This window comes from Mesoplodon bidens, assembly GCF_964165515.1.
Source record: "Mesoplodon bidens genome assembly, chromosome: 2".
NCBI classification, from domain to species: domain Eukaryota; kingdom Metazoa; phylum Chordata; class Mammalia; order Artiodactyla; family Ziphiidae; genus Mesoplodon; species Mesoplodon bidens.
The window spans coordinates 73,476,577-73,496,308 of record NC_138177.1 but is presented as its reverse complement, the minus strand read 5'-3'; the positions used below and the strand labels follow the sequence as shown (position 1 = coordinate 73,496,308).

At 56.6% G+C, this 19,732-nt stretch overlaps 1 protein-coding gene across 3 annotated transcripts; it reads right to left on the bottom strand.

Moving 5' to 3' along the window:
• Positions 1-3,605: 3,605 nt before the first annotated feature.
• Positions 3,606-19,663, bottom strand: PBXIP1 (PBX homeobox interacting protein 1). Of its 3 annotated transcripts, XM_081255050.1 has the most exons (13): positions 19,087-19,663; positions 18,593-18,642; positions 17,834-17,938; positions 11,765-11,851; positions 9,899-10,025; positions 9,580-9,644; positions 9,341-9,506; positions 7,445-7,678; positions 7,293-7,316; positions 6,912-6,994; positions 6,696-6,827; positions 4,804-6,035; positions 3,606-4,287 (listed from the first exon to the last, which is right to left on the bottom strand). In XM_081255050.1, the coding sequence occupies exons 1-13, from the start codon at positions 19,187-19,189 to the stop codon at positions 4,206-4,208; spliced, it is 2,490 nt and encodes an 829-aa protein (XP_081111176.1). In that variant the 5' UTR covers positions 19,190-19,663; the 3' UTR covers positions 3,606-4,205. The 3 variants fall into 3 exon arrangements, with proteins under 3 accessions (XP_081111176.1, XP_081111175.1, XP_081111177.1); XM_081255049.1 differs by lacking the exons at positions 17,834-17,938; positions 18,593-18,642; positions 19,087-19,663 and adding an exon at positions 15,505-16,866; XM_081255051.1 differs by lacking the exons at positions 17,834-17,938; positions 18,593-18,642; positions 19,087-19,663 and adding an exon at positions 14,208-14,288.
• Between the last annotated feature and the right edge of the window lie 69 nt (positions 19,664-19,732).

The following is a 19,732-nucleotide window of genomic DNA, read 5'->3' as shown; positions in this document are numbered from 1 at the left end:
CATCTCTCCATTCCCCCCTTCCGGCTGCCAGCTGCCCTGCACCCGTGTGTGTCTCCCTTTTCGTGTCCCCTGCCCCTCAGTGCCTTCAGTGGCACCCCTCCCCATTTGCTATGGTAAAGCTCCCCCTTAGACTTGCAGGCAGGCCTGTGGGAGAACTTGCTTCCTTACAGGAACATGAACTTAACACCGTCTGCCCACTGGGCTGTTCCACCGTCTGAAATCCCCTCCCCATCACCTATCCTATTATCTTCAAGGTTCAGCTCAAAGGCCACCCCCTCCTTCCTCTCCACCTCCCTGGCACCATTAAGAGAGTACTTTTAAAACTCTGCTAGGTGTTAAACTCATCCAATTAGCCTCAGGAGCAAGGATTGTGGTCCCCCCGGGCACCTAGCACAGTGTTGGGTCTTGAATGCTAGTTGGCATCTTTTCCCCGCCAGCTCCTACTACGTGGTTTGGGAACCAACACCCTCTGCTCCCACATCAGTAGTTCACAGAAGCCTCGGCTTCCCCTTAGAGGTTAAGTAAGATAAAAATAAAACTTTTTTGACAGTACTCTACAGTTTAAAAGTCTTCTCCTTTGTCTTTGGGTGACCCACTCCAACAACACAACCCACGAAGGGGGATCCACAGTCTCACTTCAGTGATGAGAAAGCCTAGCCCTAAAGCGAGGAGGCCCATAGGTGCGCAGTGATGGAGACCAGAGACAGTTTCCTGATTGAAAGCTTGCCCGGGCCACAGGTCTAGCTAGTTAGAACAGACCTGGCCCAGGATAAAGAACGGGTGAGCGGGGAAGGGGCCTGCTTTGGTTCTATATGGGCAGGGTCTATTCCGGAAGCCAAGGGCTACCAGAGAGACGGGCAGCAACCTTAAGGGAAGGCGCACAGAGGAGGTATAGGGAACTCAGACAACTCACCAAGAATTAGTAATAAGGAGCTTCTGTGTTTCAGACGGCTGAGTGGTGAAAGCGGAGAGGAGGGACCGGATGTTGTCTGGGTTCAGGGCAACAGCCCCATACCCGCACCCTGCGGTGTCCCTTCTAGACCCTCTGTGAGCATGTGAAGTGTGAAGGGACTGGGAACGTCTGTGACCCAGAACAAGATGGGAGGAGGAGACGTCCCCACACCAGGGTGGCCCTGGGAGGTTCCCATGGCAAGAGCCCGCCAATCCAGCATGTCCTTGGGCCCGGCAGAGGGGGCTGGGGGTGGTTCTCAAAAGGAACACATGCCTCTGACCCTCAAGGAGCTTATGGCATGGTGCAGGCCTGAAGGTGACCACCACCGTGCTCTAGCCGCCACCCCCATGCCCCCATTCACCAGGATGGGTGGGAGTGAAAGGCAGGAGGGAAAAGCTGGGGCCTGGAGAACCTGGGGAGGCAGGAAGAGATGGAGAAGATCCTGGAGGAGGTAAGGGCTGGAGGGGGCAGTGGTGAGAGAAGGCTGAGCTGAGGGCAATGGGAAAGGGGGTGAGGCTGAAGAATGAAGGGCAGGGATGGGAGGGAGGAACAGCAGGTTGGGGGACAGCAGGGAAATAAGTTTGGGGAACTGGCCAAAGGAAGCAGAATTTTTCCATTTGAGAGGGCAAGGCCCAAGAGGACCCACTGGGCCGCAACTCCAGTGATTCCCCAAAGGCACCCCAGAGCTGAGCTCTTAGCTGGGGAAGTTCCCAGAGGAAAGGGCAGAAGAGCCAAGTGCTTAAAATACCAAGTGCTTAAATTGGAAGGGCCCAGCCCAGACCTTGGAGGCCAAGCTGGGCCATGTGGCAGAGTCCAGGGGGTCTACACACAGGCTCTCCCCGCCCCTGCATGGCCAGGAGCTGTCCCCCGGCCATGTGGGAAGGAGGGAGTGCTGTCCCCCAGCTCCAGCCTCCCTTGGCTCATCTCCACATGCTGGGCCTATCACCAGAGAGCATCCTATGATCTGGGACTTGGGGTCCCCCCGCTTTACCAGTGTTGCTGTGGGTGCATGGGTGTGACAGAGAGGGTGGCCTCATGGCCTGTGATGGGCATGAGGATCACCGAGACAGGGTAACCAGAATGGCCAGTGTCCCTGGTGTCCTGGCCCCTCCCCAACATACCCCTTGGGTTCATGGCTTTTTCTTCCTGATTCAGCAGTGTCAGAAACCTCCAGCTCAGCATATCTACTTCCTGAGTGGCTAAGAAAGAGGAGGGGGCTTGGGGGAACTTCCTAGCGTCTCTGAGAGTTCGTTATGCAAATGAAGGAAATGGGCCCTAGAAATGAAACTGAGAAGCCCCAAGCAGCCCACACCCTCTGGGAACCCAGGGGGCCATTCTGTGTCCCCTCCCCTAAGCACAGCCCCCTCCCAGGACACGGAATACTGTCTAAGGCCTAGCCTGAATCCAGGCAGCATAAATTTTAAGCACCTGCAGAAGGTGAGCAATGTGAACCGAGTAAAATAGGCCTCCTCATGTGGACAATGTTCCACAAAGCCAGGATGCCAAATCCAGACCCTGGCCCCGGGCCAACCTGTACTTCCTCCTCCTGACCCTCACTCCAGAAATAGAAGCCTCCTTTCCTAAAGCCCTCTTTCACTGACCCTCTGCCTTGGAGGAAGTTCTTCCTTAGGTCTAACTGCAGTCCTTCATGCTGCAGAAAGCAGGCTCCACTGGACTAGAAACTCCTTAACACGCCTCTGTATTCTCAGTGCCTCACTGCCTCTGGTACACAATAGACTGTAAATGTTTGCTGAATGAGTGGACCTGGTTCCATGCCCAGCCTGCCCCGCCCCACCCCACAGCTGAATTAAATGAGCTAATACACTTAAAGCCCTTTAACAGTGAGCGGCCCATCAGTCGTAGTGTTGCAGAAGCACTTGCTTTCAATTACAGCCCCCTTCTGGGAAGGCCCCCTCAGCTTTACTAACACACTCCTCTGACATGGCCTGAAGTCACACCATCATTCTGTCCCCAAGGTGCTTTCCAGGCCAATCAAGAATCCCAGTCAGGAAAGACTTCCTAAAGAGAAGCCCAGGGAAATCTGGGTCTTCCTGGGAGAGCTAGCCAGAGAGCCAGCCCAAGTCAGTGGGGTGGGGGTGGGTCCAAGATTTGGGGTACTAAGTAGTGAGGGAGGTGATGTCTGGAGCAAATGTGGAGCCGAGGCACCATCTAGTGGTTCCCTCACCTCCCCAATCCTGGGGGAGGTGCAGGGGTGGGTCAGGGGTCCCCTTCTCCTCCCTCCTCCACACCCTGAAGGGAGTGAAATCACTTTTGAGTGCCAAATACAAGACAGGTATTTGGTTTACACTGCTTTATTTAATCTCTTCTCCAGCCCCTCAGTCTCCTTTTTTGAGGATTAGAAACCCAAGGCTCCCAGGGATTAACTTGCCCAAAATCACTCAAACTGGATTTGAGCCCAAGGCTCAGACTCCAAAACCCATTCCCATATTTCTACATCTCCCAGGGGTGCAGCCAAGGCAGCTGTGAGCAAAATGGGGAGCTTCAGCCCAGAGGGCCTGAGGTTTGCTGCAAGGGTGAGGTGACTGGGAGAGGAGTATATGGGAGAAGGTGAGCACCAGTGCCTACAAGGCAGTGGGTGTGGATGTCCCTTGTGCTTAGAAACAGCCCCAAGTGACAGAGCCTCCACCCAATGTCACAGCTCCAACAGCATTTTATTGGGATCTGAGTCTACAGTTCACATGGGGAGGTGAGCAGCAAGGCTTAAAAGGGGGTTTTACCCCCCTGGGGACAGCTCCTTCCAAATCTAGCAAAACGCCAGGAGAAGCCCTCATGCTGGGCCCCCAGCCAGCCAGGCCAGTCAAATCCCAGGGGGCCTGGGTCAGTGCGTGCAGCCAAGGGGCCCACTACCCCCCCCAGACACACACACACACACACACACACACACACACACACACACACAAAGAGGAGGAAAGTTCTCTGGCTTCAGAATTAGAATTGCCCCCATCCCCCCTACCTCCACCCCACCCCCCAAAAAACAGGCTTCTCTCCCCTCCCCCCTTCACACTGGCGTGACACAATCAGGCTGCAAGGGTCACGGCCCAGGGCCCTGAGCATTTGCATACATTTGCATAGATAGCAAGGCAGGTCCAGCTAAGACCTTTTTCTAGCAAAAGTGGTTTCAGTGTGGGGCTGGGTGATTTCCGCTCTCCTCAGTGAAGGATATCCAAGGACACCAAACGAGCCAAGGGAGGTGGCAGTTTAACGGTTCCCAGGGGACAGACAGCACGGGGCCTCAGCCCTGGCGCTGGTGGCTGTGTTCCTCCCTGGGTCCCACAACTCTGGGATTCCGCCAGTGTTTGTCCTTCTTCCCAGACCTGTGGAGAGGGATGGTGGGGGGGCAGTAAGAGGCCTTTAGACAACAACGCCACATCCACATGATGAGAAGGCGCTCCCTGAGGAGACGGGACCCTGTTCCTCTTAAGACAGGCAACACAGGCAGTCACCGTCAATCATACGGTGGGGAGGGGAGTGTGGCCAGACCTGGTCTCCCAGGATGAAGGCCCCAGCTGGGCAGGCGGGAAGGTGGGAAGCAATCTCTCTTGCAGGTATGGGCAGTACAGGGTAACTCGGGAGGAAAAATCCCCCCAGCCCAAAAGGGGACTCCCCAGGACCACTCTGGGGTAAGCACAGGCAGCTTCCTGACCCCAAGGGAAGACAGGAAAAGTACTGGCTAGGGGGGGAGGGGAGACCTAAAAGCAGAGATAAAACCTCAAACTGAAGAACACGCCGCCACCCTGCCCCAGCTCAGGGCCCTGGCTCCTTCACACCCCCTACACACACCTCCTGCCTCCTGCTGTCCCACCGACCCAACTCCCCCACAGCTTGCCCACCTCTTCTTCAATGCTTTGTCTCCAAAGAAGTGGCTGAAGATGAAGTCCTCAAAGTCATCCACCTCATCGTCATCACCTGTCTGTCTCACTGCCACCTCCTCCAGGCTGTCCTCCAAGGCATCTACAAAGTCCCGGAAGCGGAGGCGGTCGTGGCGGAAGATACCGTCCTCACCAAAGTAAGCAGGAGAAAGGGGTAGCTCCTTGGTCAGTTGCCCGGCCCAGGGCAGCCGCGCCAGGTACGTCCTCAACAGAGAGGCCAGCTCCTGTTGCCGCACAGGGGCCAGCTCCATGCCAAAGAAGGCCAGGCCCTCCTGGCGGGCACACTCGTGCACACCCGAGCAGCCCTGGGGTGCCTGGTACTTGTGCCTCAACAGCTCTGCCCAGAGTGGCAGGGGGTCATGCCTGTCTTTAGCCCCCTCCTTCCACCGAGGGTGTTTCTGCCTTTCTCTGGAGGAGTGGGGGCTCCCACTTTTCCTGGGGGGCTCCTTAGAACCCTGTTGCTTGCCATCCTTCTTGCTGGCCCACTCCTCCACCCATGGCTTGCCTTCCTTCCACCTCCCCGCCAGCTCCCTGTCCTCCTCACCCGCCCAGCTCTTCTTCTTTTCCCGGCCAGATTCCTCCTTCTTATGTTTCCAGTGGTCAGTCTTCCGGTCCCTCTGCCCATCCCACCACTTTTCCTTTCCGCTCCATTCCCTGGAACTCTGGAAGTGAGGCTCCTGATGCCAGGCCTCTGAGGCATTGGCAGGGACCCCAGGGCGCTGGCCCCAGTTCTCCAGGGCCCGCAGCTTCTTGGCCAGCCTGTGACCCACCTCAGCCAGGCCAGCATGGGCTGGGTCCCCTCGGCCCGCATCCCTCAAGCTCTGCTCCAGGTCCCGCTGCACAGACCCCAGCAGCCGCCGCTGCCTCTCCAACTCTTGCCTTAATGCCTGGGCCTCAGCCTCTAGCTGTTTCTTCTGCTCCAGGAAGCCAGGGCTTGGCACCTGCCCCCTTGGGCCTTGCTCCTTGGTGACCTTGCCAGCCCGCAGGCCTCTGCCCCCATAGAGACACACCCCATCTGTGCTCCGGACACAGTCAGCCTCCAGGCCCTGGAGCTGGGCCCGCAGCTGCTGCAGCTCTAACTCCAGGGCCCGCTGGGAGGCCTCGCCCTGCTGTAGGGCCCCTCGGAGCCGGGCATTCTCCTCTTCCAGCCCTTTGGGCTGATGCATCAGGCTCTGAAGCTCTTCCTTCTGGGCCTGGAATGGGAGTAGGGATGGAGAGCACAGGAGGAGTCAAGGACGGCCCCAGTGCCTTCTACCCTGATTCCATTCCATCATAGACTTTATGGCCTGGGAAACTCAGAGGATTTGGTTCTCATCCCCTGCCCCATCTGCACCCTTCACCAGACCCTGGGATCCCCAAATTCCATCATAGGCCTCAGCTTCTATGTCCTTTTTAAGCACACACTTCTCCGATTCACCAAAAGATAGCCAAGATGTGGCTGTCGTTGCTCAATTTCCACCTCCCATACTCGTTGCCCAATTTCCACCTCCTATACTCGTTGCCCAATTTCCACCTCCTATACCCAGAGCAGACATTACTAATTGATCCCAGCACTTCTTTCCCATTGAGCTTTGGCATGTTCTTCAAATGCTTCTCCACACAATGCTGCAGGTGGACCATGCCAATCAAGCAGAGGTGGCATGCCACGTGAAGCAGGTATGCCAGTCCTGGCCTAACCCTTAGCATGCAGGACATGAACAGAGAACTGAGAAGATGACTTCACTATAGTGGGAAAGGGAGGGGATCAAGGTGTGTGGGTGAACACAGGAAACTTCTTTTGGGGGAGGACACTAGGACAGACAGACACCTGGGCTAGGGAGGGTGTGTAGCCCACCCCCCCTGCTTGTGCCCACCTGCAGCTGGGCCTGCAGCAGCCGGATATCCTGGTTCTCCTTGGCCAGCTTGTCCAGCAGAAGGGCCATGTTCTGCAGGCTGGGAACACTGTCAGGGGGCGCTGAGGTCTGCAGCTGCTGCTTTAGCCCATGCTAAGGGCAAAGGAGCCAGTCACCCCAGCAGCCCTGAATCTCCCCCACCAGGTCCCTCACACCAATGGAGAGTGTCACACATGCCTGCCCATCCCCCTCAGCCTCCAGCATCTCAGTATCTGAGCCAGTATCTGGGAAGACCTGCAGGTCCGCTTCCTCCATGGGCCCTGTGGGAAAGTGAAATCCTGAAACTGGCCCCAAGGCACACAGAGCCCCCTCCTCCCCTCCCACCCCCCACCCCCCAACACACACAGTCACCCTCCTGCCCTGGACCCGCCCTATGGCTGAGAGTCCAGCGAGGTACAGGGTCAAGGGTCACCCTGAATAGCTGACAAGACCTATAACTGAGCAAAAAATGTACAGCCCCCAGCATCCCTACTCCTGACCCAGAGAACTGCCCCCATCATCCTCCCTCAGGGCTGTAAGGGGACAGACACGAACCAGTCAGGGCCCGTCCTCACTCACCACTTTCAGCCTCTGAGGGACCACCTGAAATGGAGACAGAGGAGTCTGGTCAGGCCCTCAGAGGAGGGGGTGGAATGGAGTGAAAGTGCAGCAGGAGGGCAGAAGGGGCCAGAGTGGAGGCTTAAGGCCTCATCAGGAGAGGGACCACTTACCGGAGAAGAGGAGGATCCCCAGGCCCAGCAGAACCAGGGCCCCAAGGAGACACATGTTGAGGGAGATGCCCAGCTCCCTGCCCGCACCCTCACCCCCGGCCTGGTCCTCCACACCCAGTGGGGCCGCAGGCTGAGGAGTGCTGGGCTCCTGGCCCCGCCGTCTCCGCAGACCCTCCACGTCCATGTCGGTGTCGTCCTCACTGCTGGAGCAGTGGGCCTCCTCCCTGATCCAAGCTGGAGGAAGGGATGGGGACAGGGCAGTAAAGCAACGGAAGCGATGGGACATACAGAGAGATGGGAAACAGAAGAAAACATGAGAGGCCCCCAGCCCTGACCACAGAGAGGGCACGTGGAGACCCTGCCCACGTCTGCCAGGGCATCAGTGACCACCCCCGCCTAGTCTGGAGACGGAAGACCAGTCCTTTCTTTTTTTTTTTGAATTTCTGAATTTTATTTTCTTTATTTTTTATACAGCAGGTTCTTATTAGTTATCTATTTTACACATATTAGTGTATATATGTCAATCCCAATCTCCCAGTTCATCCCACCACCACCCCACCACCCCACTTTGCCCCCTTGGTGTCCATACGTTTGTTCTCTACATCTGGGGGGAGACCAGTCCTTTCAATCTGCAAACTACAAGAGCAGCTTTCACCCTAAAAGTGCACTCCTTCCTCCCACACGTGCCTCACGTGGAGAACCTTCCCGGCTCTGGGTTCTGCCCGAACCCTGGCCACTCCTTCCCAGTGCCTCCGCTCAGTCCCTGGCTCTTCCTGGTCCTAGAGGCAGAGGTCCCCCTGGCACCATTTCTGCTTTTCTGCTCTTCTCACCGTACACACAGTCACCTGCTATCTCACCCACCCCGCTGGCTTCCTGGCAGAGCAGATGAGTCCCTCTTCAGTAACTCCCAACCTGGCCTCCCTGGAGCTCCAGGCATGGACGTCTGTCTGACTGCCTCCTGGCCACTCCCACCTGGGTGTCCCTGGGGACCAAACACTCAATACATTGTCCTCCAAACTGGTTCTCTTCTGGTGTTCCCCCACTGCAGGGCAAGACGCCACTGCTCCCACCTAGCCAACCTCAGCCTTCCCTCTTCACCCCACACGCAGACAGTTCGACAATTCGACACCTAAACATCTCAACGTCACTCGCCTTGTATCTGCCTTAGTTCAGGTCTTCCTCGGCTTTGTCAGTTGCCCCCTAAAAGTGGCCCCAGCCCCCGGCCTCCCCCTCCACCCTGTCACCCCTCAACAGAGATGGACTCATACACTCCTCTGCCACCAGCGTTGGAAACAGCCTCCTCAGCACAGGACAGGGGGCCCCATCCCTTTGTTGATGCTGCAGCCTTGGCCTGGAATGTTCTCTTCCTCCTACCCTACCGACTAAAATCCTACTCTGCTCAAGGCTCCACTCAAATGACACCTCCAGTGTGCCCCTTTCCCCAGCTGTCCCTGCCTCTCCCTTCCCCTCGACCTGTCCCGTGACTGACCACCCTCCCCCTCCTTTTTTGCACCCCTCATAGGTCTGACTTGCATCTTGGCTCAGTCTAGTCCACCTCTTACATAGGCCATGAAGCCAACCTCCTTCCCCAGAGCTGACACACGGAAGGGACCCAGGGAATGAGAGTTGCATCTAGAGGCAAGAAAAGAGGAGGCCCCACAGCAGAGACAAAAGAGTCGACCAGACCTAGGCCCTGCCCCTTACCGGCTGTGTGACTTAACCTGAGCCTCAGTGTCCCCAGGGGTGGTGGTGAGGTTTCACTGATACAATTTAAGGAGGGCACCAAGCTGCTAAGTCCTAGGGCCTGGCCCAGAGCTGTGCTCAGTAGCGGTATCTACTCCCACTCCCATACCTTCTAGAAGGATAGTGACAGGGGGAGACAAGGAGAACTCTCACCTGTTTGGGGGGATGAGGGCAGGCTGCTGGGGGGACTCTGATCCTCCAGGTCCTGTGTGTCCGGTCCCAGGCCTACCGCCTCGGGGGCCTCCTCCAAGTCTCCCTGGGCTTCTGTGTCTCCTGAGCCAGGGGACTCCATTCCACGATCATCACCTTCCAGGACACCCTGATGCAGACACAGCCGTGAGCAGCTCCCAGCCCTCCCCATTTCCTACGCTTCCCGCAGTGAAGGTCCTCACCTTGACCTCAGTCTCCTCTGGCAGAATGGGCCTGGACTGGGAGCTCTCACTCTGGAACAGGGTCTCTGTGGCAGGAGAAAAGGCTAAGGAGAAACACCACTACCCCCCAACGGAATGTGCTACATGGCCCTCTGGCTCCCACAGGCCCCAACCAGGTTGGAAGGGGCAGGAGAAAGCCAGGGTGGAATGAGGGAAGGTTTTAAATTGAGATTAATGCCAGAAATAAGACCAACCAGGCTCCCTCTCCCTGAGGAAACTGGGAAACACCAGAACTTGGAGGAGAGGTGGCTGCACCCCACCCTCAGTAGGGCCCTGTTACCTTCTCCATCCAAGGTCCCAGCTAATTCCTCAGCAGCTGCCTTGGAGGGGCTCCAAGGGGCCTGGGGAGCTCTCTCAGATTCTGGGTCCATCCTGGATTCAGGGCCCAGGGTCTCCACAGGCAGGTTCTGGGGGGAGGGGCACAAGCAGAGGGCTGCTCCAGAGGAAGGACGGCAGGACGAAACAAAGGGGTGCTCTACTGGGGTGCCTGGGACCAGCCGCACTGCTCAGGGACCTCAACCCACATCTCACAAAAATATAATACACTCAGTAGTGGGCTGCTCCAAAGTGGGGAGGGGGCAGGGGTCAGCTGGCACTGCAGCATCTCAGCTCGACGCAGTGTTCGGCCATTCCCTAACCTCACTGGCTGCTCTGAGAACTTTCGGAGGCCAAGTTTCTGTTAAATGAAGACGCACCACTGGACCAAGGCGGTGGACCACTGTACAAACCTGGTGCCCCCCACTTCCCCAGATAAGCCGGCTAGAGCCTGGGTCTCCCTCCCCACAAGTGACCAACTCAGTTATTGGTTGGAAGGTGGGAGGATGGCAAGAGAACAAAGTCCCCTGGATGCCTAAGGATCATGGTCCTGACCTCCGCAGGCTTCCCCACAGTTGCCCTCACAACGGGCCACCCACTCTAGTTACATCTTCCAAGCTTTTCTGGCCTTTCCCCACACCCTCCTCTCCCAGGAGGTGACAGAAACCTGACTCACCCCAGCCACAGCCAGTCTCCCAAAGGTGCTCTCAGCCCGGCCGTCCAGCCACGGCCTCTCCTTTCTCCGCCTACGCCCCCTTGACAGGCCACCGCCCGCTCATCCCATCCATGGCTCCCGCTATCCTTCCAAGAATAATTCTTGACCTTAGTATGTTTCTTTACAATTTTCAAGTCACTTTTTTCTCATGGCCCCTCCTACCAGGCAAGAATCACAGCTCCCCTTTTACAGGGGAGGACAGAGAGGTGAAACGACTGGCCCAAGGTCCCCCAGCTGTCAGCAAAGGCACCTCAACAGGGGGCCAGGGCTCTGGCTGGGAGCATTGTGTCCGTCCCCTCTGCCGGCCAGCCCTAGTCCATGGGTCCTGCTCCAGCATCATCCTGAGGGCAGCTCCCTCACCCCCAACTGGCCTCCTCAAGGCCACTCAAACCCGACGCCTTTAACTCAAGCTCCTCACCTTCCTCCCTCCCTGCGGTACGAACATACCAGGCCCTTGATAAACCTTCTCCAGACACTCAGCCCCCCAATCCTGCTGGCCCCCTTCTCAGTGGCTTCAGGGCACAGCGGTCTACTGGGATCCCACTCCACCAACTACAACCTGGACTGCAGGACCTTCAAAACGCTCTCCCCCATTTCCTGCCCAGCCCACACAGTGGCTGCACCCTCTGCCCAAGGCAGTGATGGTCCTGACTCCCTCCAACTCAGAGCCCTTCCACGATTTCCCATCAAAGAGGAGGCCCGAATGCCTGAGCCAGGCCCTTCAGGCTTCTTCTGGAGGTTCCCAGGCTCTGGCCCAACCTCACTTCAACACCGTCTGACCCATGTCTCCACCTCCTTCAACGGACCTCCTTGGTCTCCCCCAACACTCTCCCATTGTTGCCTCAGAACCTTTGCTCATGCTGGTCTCCCCACCAGAATATCTTCCCTGCTTCTCACAGCTTACCCCAGCAATTTCCTTCTCTGAAGGCATGGTCCAAGTCCCAACACTTGACTCCTGGGGCCTGATGGCCTTCTCCCTGCCACTAGTGTTCCTCTCACAGCCAGCAGGAGGAGACGCACACGATCACCAAGTCCAAGGAAGGGGACAGACCCAGCAAACAGCCCAGCCCTGCAGGAACCCCCATTCCATATGGCTCCCAGGCCTGCTTTTCCTACCTCTGAGCCGGCAAGCACCCAGCTATTGTCCGAGTCTGGGCAGGAGGCCATAGTTGCTGAGGTCCCCAAGGCTACTGAGGCTGCCACCTGCAGAGAAAGTCTTTCTTAAGGACCCCAGCTCCCTTCAGGGGAGGCAGGATGGAGACAGCAGCCTCGACCGGGTTCCAAGGTTTAAGGGTTGGGCAGCCACTTCCACAACCAGCCTGGTTCCAGTCTTCTGACCCCAACACCTCAGCTCTTCTGGGCAGTATTTGCCTTTCAAATCAGAAAGTACCAACAGCCACAGTGAAGCCTGCCTCTGCCAGGGACCGAAAGAGCCCTTGGTAAACTGGGAAACGGAACTGACCTTGAAAGGTCAGAGAAGCATAGGGCTGGAGGGGCTTTGGGAAAAATCCAGGCCAACTCTCTCATGTTATAGTCAGGGAAAATGAAGGGAAATGAACGCCAGAAAATTGGCTGACTTGACTTGCCAACGATGAACAGCTAAAAAGAGTGAGGAACAACCCAGCCCTCCCTTCACCTCCCCAGCCTCCCCCATAATCCACCTTCTTCCCCAGGGCCTAGAAAAGAAGACTCAATGGCCTACTTCACCCCCAAGCCACCCACCCATCACCCACCATAAGTCCTTTCTGTGGTCTAGTTCAGGGGTCTTGTACACTGGCTGCACGATGGAATCACCTAAGATTCTGATACAACTGTGTTCAAGGGTCAGGCTCAGGCAAGGATTTTTTTTAAATCTCCCAAATGATTCTCATGTGCAGCCAGGGTTGAGAACAACTGGCATAGCTTAGATCCACCTGAATGTACCTTTAGTAAATCTCTTTGTCACTCTCACTCTCCATTCTAAGTTGTTTCCCTTCTTAGTAAACTCCAGAATTTCATCTTAGGGAACTTGAAGGTGACTGGCAAAAGGGATTTATGGCAGCTATCATGTATAAAGCACTTTACAGTTTGCAAAGCATGGACAAAAATCAGGGTTGTGGTCCTAACCCCTGTTAATCTGCTCTGACTTGGCCGGGTGGGCTTGGGAAGTTACTCCAGCTTCCAAAGCCTGACACAAGGCAGGATAAGAAGAGAGGGACCTACCCCTCCATCCATGGCCTAGACTATTCCCCCAGGCTGGCAATTGGGACCTGGCATAAAGGTGGAGGGATAGAGGAGCTGACCCCCTCGAATCTTGGACTGTGATCCCTCAGAGGAGACTACATGACCACTTGTTGATGGACTAGAAAGGTGGCAAGTGGAAAAGGACTCTGAAAGAAAACCCTGGGAAAAGGAAGTGAGGCTGGGGTAGAAGTGTGGCAGTTCTACCTTGGGAAACCACCACAACTTCCCCTTCTGTTTGAGCTAGTGTGAGTCCTACATGGTGCCCTAAAAACCTCCTGTGGCCCTTGCCAATCAAGATCCAAGCCCAGGACAGATGAAGGACCCCTCACAGCATCCCCCAATACCCATGCCTCCCAGACACATGCACCCATCCCACAAGGAGACAGGAGAATGGCTGCAGTGACTTCCCCACACCACGTCCATCAGGACACCCCTGGCTGGTTTCTACAGGCATCCACAGAACCATCATTGTGCTGCCTTCTGGTCTCAGGCCCCAACCCCGCCATTCTGTCATCATCTCCCCATCCCCAGTTGCTGCGTGTGACTCTTAACAGGTGGTGGCAGGAAGGAAGTAGCAGCAGCTTGATCTGAAGTCCCTGTTTATCCCTGGCTGTGTACAGCCTGCTCAGGTCCTCCAGAACCAGGCACCCATGGCAACCAGGGTGATGTCAGACACACAGTTTCCATGGAAACCAGCAACGGTATTTGGGTCAACAAGACAAACACTTCTGAGACCCGAACAGAAGACAGTCTGTTCCAAACCCTGGTTGGTATCTCTCTCTTGGTTGGGTTCACCCCGCATTCCAAAAGATCTCCCAGTTCTCCCAAGCCAGCATCTCACCGCCTTATTAGGAAGTTCCTTCTGCTGTTTAATCTCCACCCTTCCCTGCTATTTTCAGATCTCTTTCTTCTCATCAACCTCTTGCAAGAAAATCCACCTCCACCCCCTCCTCACTACTCTCTCTTTTCATTCAGGCAGGATTCAACAAAAACGTCCTGTAAGGACTGTCAGGGACTTGTGCTATTTCTAAGGCAGCTAAAGGGGGAGCTCTCCCTCTCTGTACAAAGCTGGGAAGTCTCATCCAGCTAATTTCAACCCCTCTAAGAGTTGTTCCCCCAAACCTCTAATGCAAAGGACCTAGGACTTGTCTGGGGGACCCAGAGCAAGTTTCTGTTTTGGAAACGGCCGCCCATAATCCCCCTTCCGCCGGCCCGGAAGTAACAAACAGCTCTGCAGATCCTCGGTGGAGCCCAACCCCTCAGAGTTCTGCCGTTCCTCTCCTCCATCCTTCGTCTCCTACGGATCTCTATGGCCCCTTCCCCGTTAGGGCATTACCTGACCCAGCTCTTGCTTCAGTCTTCAGCTGAACTTGTTGCTGGCTCTACAGCTTTACAGTCCCGAGAAAGGAAGGTCATGTGACTGGGGACTGGCCAATGGAAAGTCAAGTTCCCTGAGGGGGCGGAACCTTTTGGCCAATAACAGCTAAACTTGAGAGCCAGGGGAGGGGAGGGGGTACCTGCAGAGCCCCTAAACCTGGGTTTACCTCCCGGCGGGACACTAGACTTACAGCAAACTGAATCCTGGGTCACCTTCCCTCCTTTCCCAGTGTCTAAACAATTTCTGGAGGGAAGACCCAAAACTGAAAGGCAAGGGGTGACATCTCCAGGACAAGGGGCCAGGTTGGTTCCAGGACAGACAGAGACAGCTGCAGGATGGGGGAGGGGAGAGTGGCAAATTATGGGTTGGAAACAGCCCTCCTGCCACTCTCCTTACCCTGCTCCGGTGCGGATTAAGGATGCCGCTGTTTTTTTTAGAGGGGGATGGGGGGCTGAAAAGCATCCAAAAATGAAATCTGCTAGACCAAGGCAGCCCCTTCTCCCACCCCTGGAGCTACGCTCGACCCCTAACCCAAACAACTCGGGAGTGGGAGCGCGGGCGCTAACCCCAGAAGCTCTAAAGGCAGTTGTCTCCCTGAAGCCCTGGAGCCAAAACTCCTGCTTGGCTCCAAGCCTGCCCCAGGAACGTGCTCAGAAAGGAAACTTGTTTCTCGCAGCAGGGACACAGGGGGAGAGGTGGAGCCAAGAGGCCTCCCTGGGCCCTGCGGCTTGTACCAGGGTCAGCACAGAATCCTGAGTCTTTCTGCCATTCCCACCTCCAGGGACCCTGAGGGATACATATCCTCACCCCACAACCATCCTGACCAGCAGTGACTGGCTCATTCCAGCCCTGTACACCCCAGCAGCAAGGAGTCCTGGTCTGGATTTTCCAAGTCATTTTATTAACCCAACCGTACAAAACTTTCCCCACCACATCTCTGCCACCCCCGCTTCCTTCCAAAAAGCAGTGGACCGAGAGGGAGAGGGACTGATCAGACACGCCCCACCCCCCCGCAATAGCCATCTTACCAAATGCAGAGATGGGGGAGACCACAAAAATAGCAACCGATAAAAGAGGGGCAAACAGAACCACAAACACAACACAAAGCTCAGCAGTGGCGGGGGGGGGCTGCCATCTCTGCTGTTCCACGGCAGGGAACACTGGAGGAGAGAGGCCCAGAGGCCGCTCCCTTCTTTCTCACAGCCTCAGAGGCTGCATGCTACACCTGGGCAGGCAAAAGAGTTCTGCAGTATACCTTTGTCTTCTCTTCACACGCTAGGGTCCCAGGAGAAGTGGGGGCAGGGGAACACCAGCTCCTCTCAGGGCCACACCCCAAGCCTGCCTTCCCCACCCCACTGAGGAATGTGTGCACGAGCCGTAAAGAAGAAACAGCAGCTGTGAGGGGCTCCTGATCAGGCCGCTGGCCCATCTCTGGCAGGCAGTGCTTACAAAATAAAATAAAAGCAAAGCCCAGTGCAGGACCCTGGCTGAGAGGAATGAGAACAGCTAGATCACCATGCCAGAGAAGATATAAAGAATAGCAGGGAAAGAGAAACAAAAAACATCCAGGCTCTGGACTGCATTTTAGTACCATGGCAATAAGGGTCCTGCCACCTCCCCACCCACAGGCTGAGACAGGGATCCTTTCATCGGGAGAAAAAAATGAGGTATAAGGGCTCTGAGCCTCTTCAAGCTTTCCTTCAATCAAGCCAGGGAAGCAGGGAAGTAAGGGCGCCAAAAGTTGAAGACCAGCGCTGCGAATAATGTGCAACAGATGGGGGGGCGTGTATAGCCAGAGTCCAGGCTTCCAGGACAGTCCAAACATCAAATATTCTGCTCTGTCAGACCACATATCCCAATTTTTAACAAAAATATTGTCATTAGGGAAAAAGCACAAGAGAGTCTGAGAAAGGACCAGTGACTTTGGTATGAGGAAGATATGTCCTGACAGCATCTCTTACCTACTGTCTTGAAGCCCCCAATCACCAAGAAACTGCCATAGCCACGTACTCTCCTGCTTCTTCAAGCTATTTGGTTCTCTGAGGGGGGAGTAGTTGGGTAGGTCTTGGAGGAGGCAAGGGGAAGGTAAGAAAAGGGGAAAATCGCCATTTATTCCCTAAAGCTGTTTCCCAGCACCCATGAAAGGGCTACTGCAGAGATGGGAAGAGACCCCCAACTCCTCTGGCCAGAAACCTTTAATATTGGACTCCAAAAACTAAGGCTGGGGCTGGGGGGCTAGATAGGAGCGTTAGGCACAGGTGTTGGGGGTATCCATCATCTGTAGAGGGGACACCCCTGCCCTTCAGATCTTCCTCCAGCCTCTTTTCTCTTGCAGCCACACCCCTAGGCCTCCAGAGATAGCCACCAAAAATGGCTCTGCTTGGCAGGGCTTTGGTTTCCTGGACCTCTGTAGATCTCAACACGTAAGTTTCCAGAAAAGTGAGCAATCCAGGCTCTTCTGCCTGCCCATCTCAGTTCCTTTTCTGGCCCCAGGAGACATTGTGTTTCTGCCCCATGGGGATGGGAAGCCAGTGGAAACAAGGACCAAGAGCCAGACAGGAAAACAACCACCCTGGAAGAGCAGGGAGGAACGTATGCACTTCCTGGGCACCTCGCCAGCATCACCCATCGTTAGCAGCCACCAGCTGCCCCATGCCCTCGCGGATGTAGACAGACTGGATCTCCTTGGTCTTGAGGCAGAGATCGCAGGCCCAGACAGCAGAGGCCTCAGTGGTCAGCAACCCATAGGCGCTCTCAGTCATGCCCGTGCACTCGCGGTGGAACCACTTCTGGCAGGAAGCCTCACACAGAATGGCATCTTGGTCGTCGTTCACCTCACTCCGACAGGCACCACATGGATACACCAGGCCTGGGGGAGGCTGGGGCCCTGAGCCTGCACTTGTCTTGCCAGGGGGTGCCAGGCTATTGGCATCTGGGGTGCCCCCACCCCGCCCACTGCTGTTTGGGGGAAAACTGGGCTGATTTCCATTAACAGCAGCAGCCGGGGAGCCTGAGTGGGGCTCCTGGGGAAAAGCAGTGGGAGCAGGTGGATTTAAGGGCTTCCCCCCATCCTCACCACCAGGGCCAGGAAAGCCAGGGTCCGGACCAGGGAAGGGACTTGTGTTGGGGGGCAAGCTGGGGAGGCCCTGACCAGGTCTCTGGAGAGGAGAAGGACCAAAAGGTGCCCCTGGCTGGGCAAAGCGTTGGGGGAGAGAAGGGGGGCCCAGCTCCCCTCTGGGAGGCTGTCCCATGGTGGGTGAGATCATGGGGCCAAATCCCCCCATGGGGCCTGGCATCATCTGCCCACCAGGCGGGCTAAAGTTCTGACCCAGAGGCTGGTTGAAGGGTTGACTGGGAAAGTTCATGTTGCCTGGGGGAGGGTAGCCAGGGCCCTGTGGGGGCATATTGAAAGCAGGGCCCATGGGATTGGGAGGGAAAGGCGGGGGCTGTCGACGAAGAGGCTGGGGGCCTCCTCCACCCCCAGTGCCATAGCCTGGGGGTACCTGGCCTGCCATGCCCCCCTGTACACGGAAGCCCCCAAAGGGGACAGGACTGCCCAGGAATGGAGGGGCTGCGCCCCCCACCTTAGGGGCTCCGAAGTCATCCTCAAAAGGGTTGGATGCAACCAGGTGATCCACCATGGGAGTCGGGGGTGGCGCAAACTCCGTCAGATGTGAGTATGCAGGGCCCTGGGGGAAAAGAGGAGGGAAAGAGGGTCATGGAGGGAGACGGAGAGCTAAACCAAGAGAGCATCAGAAACACAATACACATTTTTGGAGGCTGGTACTGGCCAGCTCAGACCTTAAATCAAGATGGACCTTAGAATGCAACAAAGAAACTGAGAGTGGAGAGCAGAACCAGCATAGTGCAGTAACTGTTTTGAAAACAGGCAGAACGACGCTGGAATCCTAGCTCTGACACTAAATAAGTTCAAGGCCCTGGTGCAGGCATTTAACTTTTTTAAGCCTCAGATTCCTCATCTGCAAAATAGTGACAATGCCCATCTCCCCAAACTGTTAAAAGCATTTTAGCACAATCCCTGACACTTCGAAAAGGTTCAGTAAGTGGTGGCTGTTATCATCATGTGGGAAACACGACAGCACAAACGGGGGAGAGAATGATTCTAATCCTGACTGATAAGACCTTTGGTCAAACCATCTCATCCCCACCCCTACCCCTAAAATCTGTTATGAAGTTGAAGGAAAGAACCAGAAACAGAACAAGAAAGACAACTTTCTCTTCTCCCCGCGGCTTATGCAAAGTAGAGACATTGGAGGGGCAGAGCAGAGCACCCAAAGGGGCTACTAGGAATCACCCCCCCCCCGCCACCAACCACCATTCACCTGAGTATTTGACTTCCTTCGCTTCTTTTCTGGGCTCTTCATTTGCAGACCTGGAAAAGTAGTAAAAGGCAGACACAAGTTTCCCTGAGGTTTCCCCAACCTCCTCTCTCGCAGCCGTGATATAAGGAACTCTTCTAACTTCATTATACTCTTGTTTATTTACTTCACAGATACTAACAATGGTACACTTTGAAAAATAAGCTGGACGCTACACTCTCAGCTGCCTCCTCCTTCAAATGAGACGCCCCATCTCGATACCCTCAGACTCCCAAGTGGCTCCTGAACTCCAGGTGCCCCAAACTCTAGGATCCGCAATCTGTGAACCCCTGACCGCACCCCCTGGAGGGCTTCACCCACCCATCCTTTTCACCTGAGCCTCCCCTCCCTTCAGGGCCCTCAGTCAGAAGACCACCACCTCCCCCGCCCGCCAGCCCTCCCTCCGAGGTCCCCGACTTCTCGGCCTCGCCAGCCCCAGGCCCCCTCAGCGCTCTCACCGGCCTTGCCCTGCTTCCTCCCGGTGCTGGGTGGCGCAGGGGGCGGTGCGGGGCCGCCACCTCCCTCCAGCTTGTCCGGTGGGGGCGGCGCCGAGGCGGCCATGGAGTGGGGGACCGGGGTCAGCGGCGGCGGGGGACGGACGCGACCTGGGGTTGCACCATGGCCCGGAAGGGGAGGCAGGGGCGGCGCAGGCCCCCGCGCGGCAGCAAGCTGGAGGTGCGGCGAGGCGGGGGCTGCGAGCCCGGGCGCCAACTGCACTCTCGCCCAGCCTCACCGCCCGCCCGCGGCCGCAGCCACAGGAACCGGAACTCGGCGTGGCAGCCACCACTGCGCACGGCAAGGAGGGGGAGCAAGGCCCGGGTCACACCCTCCCCCGAGCGCCGGGCGGGCAGAGCGGTACCAAGGCACGACCCTGGGGCAGGGGGCCGTCCCAAGCCCGGGAGCGCCGCGCGCCCGCTCACTAGGGCAGGCGGTGGCCGTGGGCTCTGCGGCTGGGCCGTACCATCCCCCGCCGAGGGGCTGCCGCAGAGGTGCGCGAGGGCGTGAGCGCGCGTCCGGGAAGCCCGAGCCGCCTGGGGTTCGGCCGGCCGCGATCCCACCCCGCCGCCGCGGCCCCAGCCGCAGACACTAACACCTACTTGGATG

Coding starts and splice junctions, on each gene's coding strand:
- PBXIP1 (XM_081255049.1), bottom strand. CDS start 16,203: ATGCTGTCAGGACATATCTTCCTCATACCAAAGTCACTGGTCCTTTCT. Junction 10,026..11,764: donor GGGTGCTTGCCGGCTCAGAG/GTAGGAAAAGCA, acceptor CCCTCCCCCCAG/AACCTGCCTGTGGAGACCCT. Junction 6,995..7,292: donor TCCCTCAGAGGCTGAAAGTG/GTGAGTGAGGAC, acceptor ACTTTCCCACAG/GGCCCATGGAGGAAGCGGAC.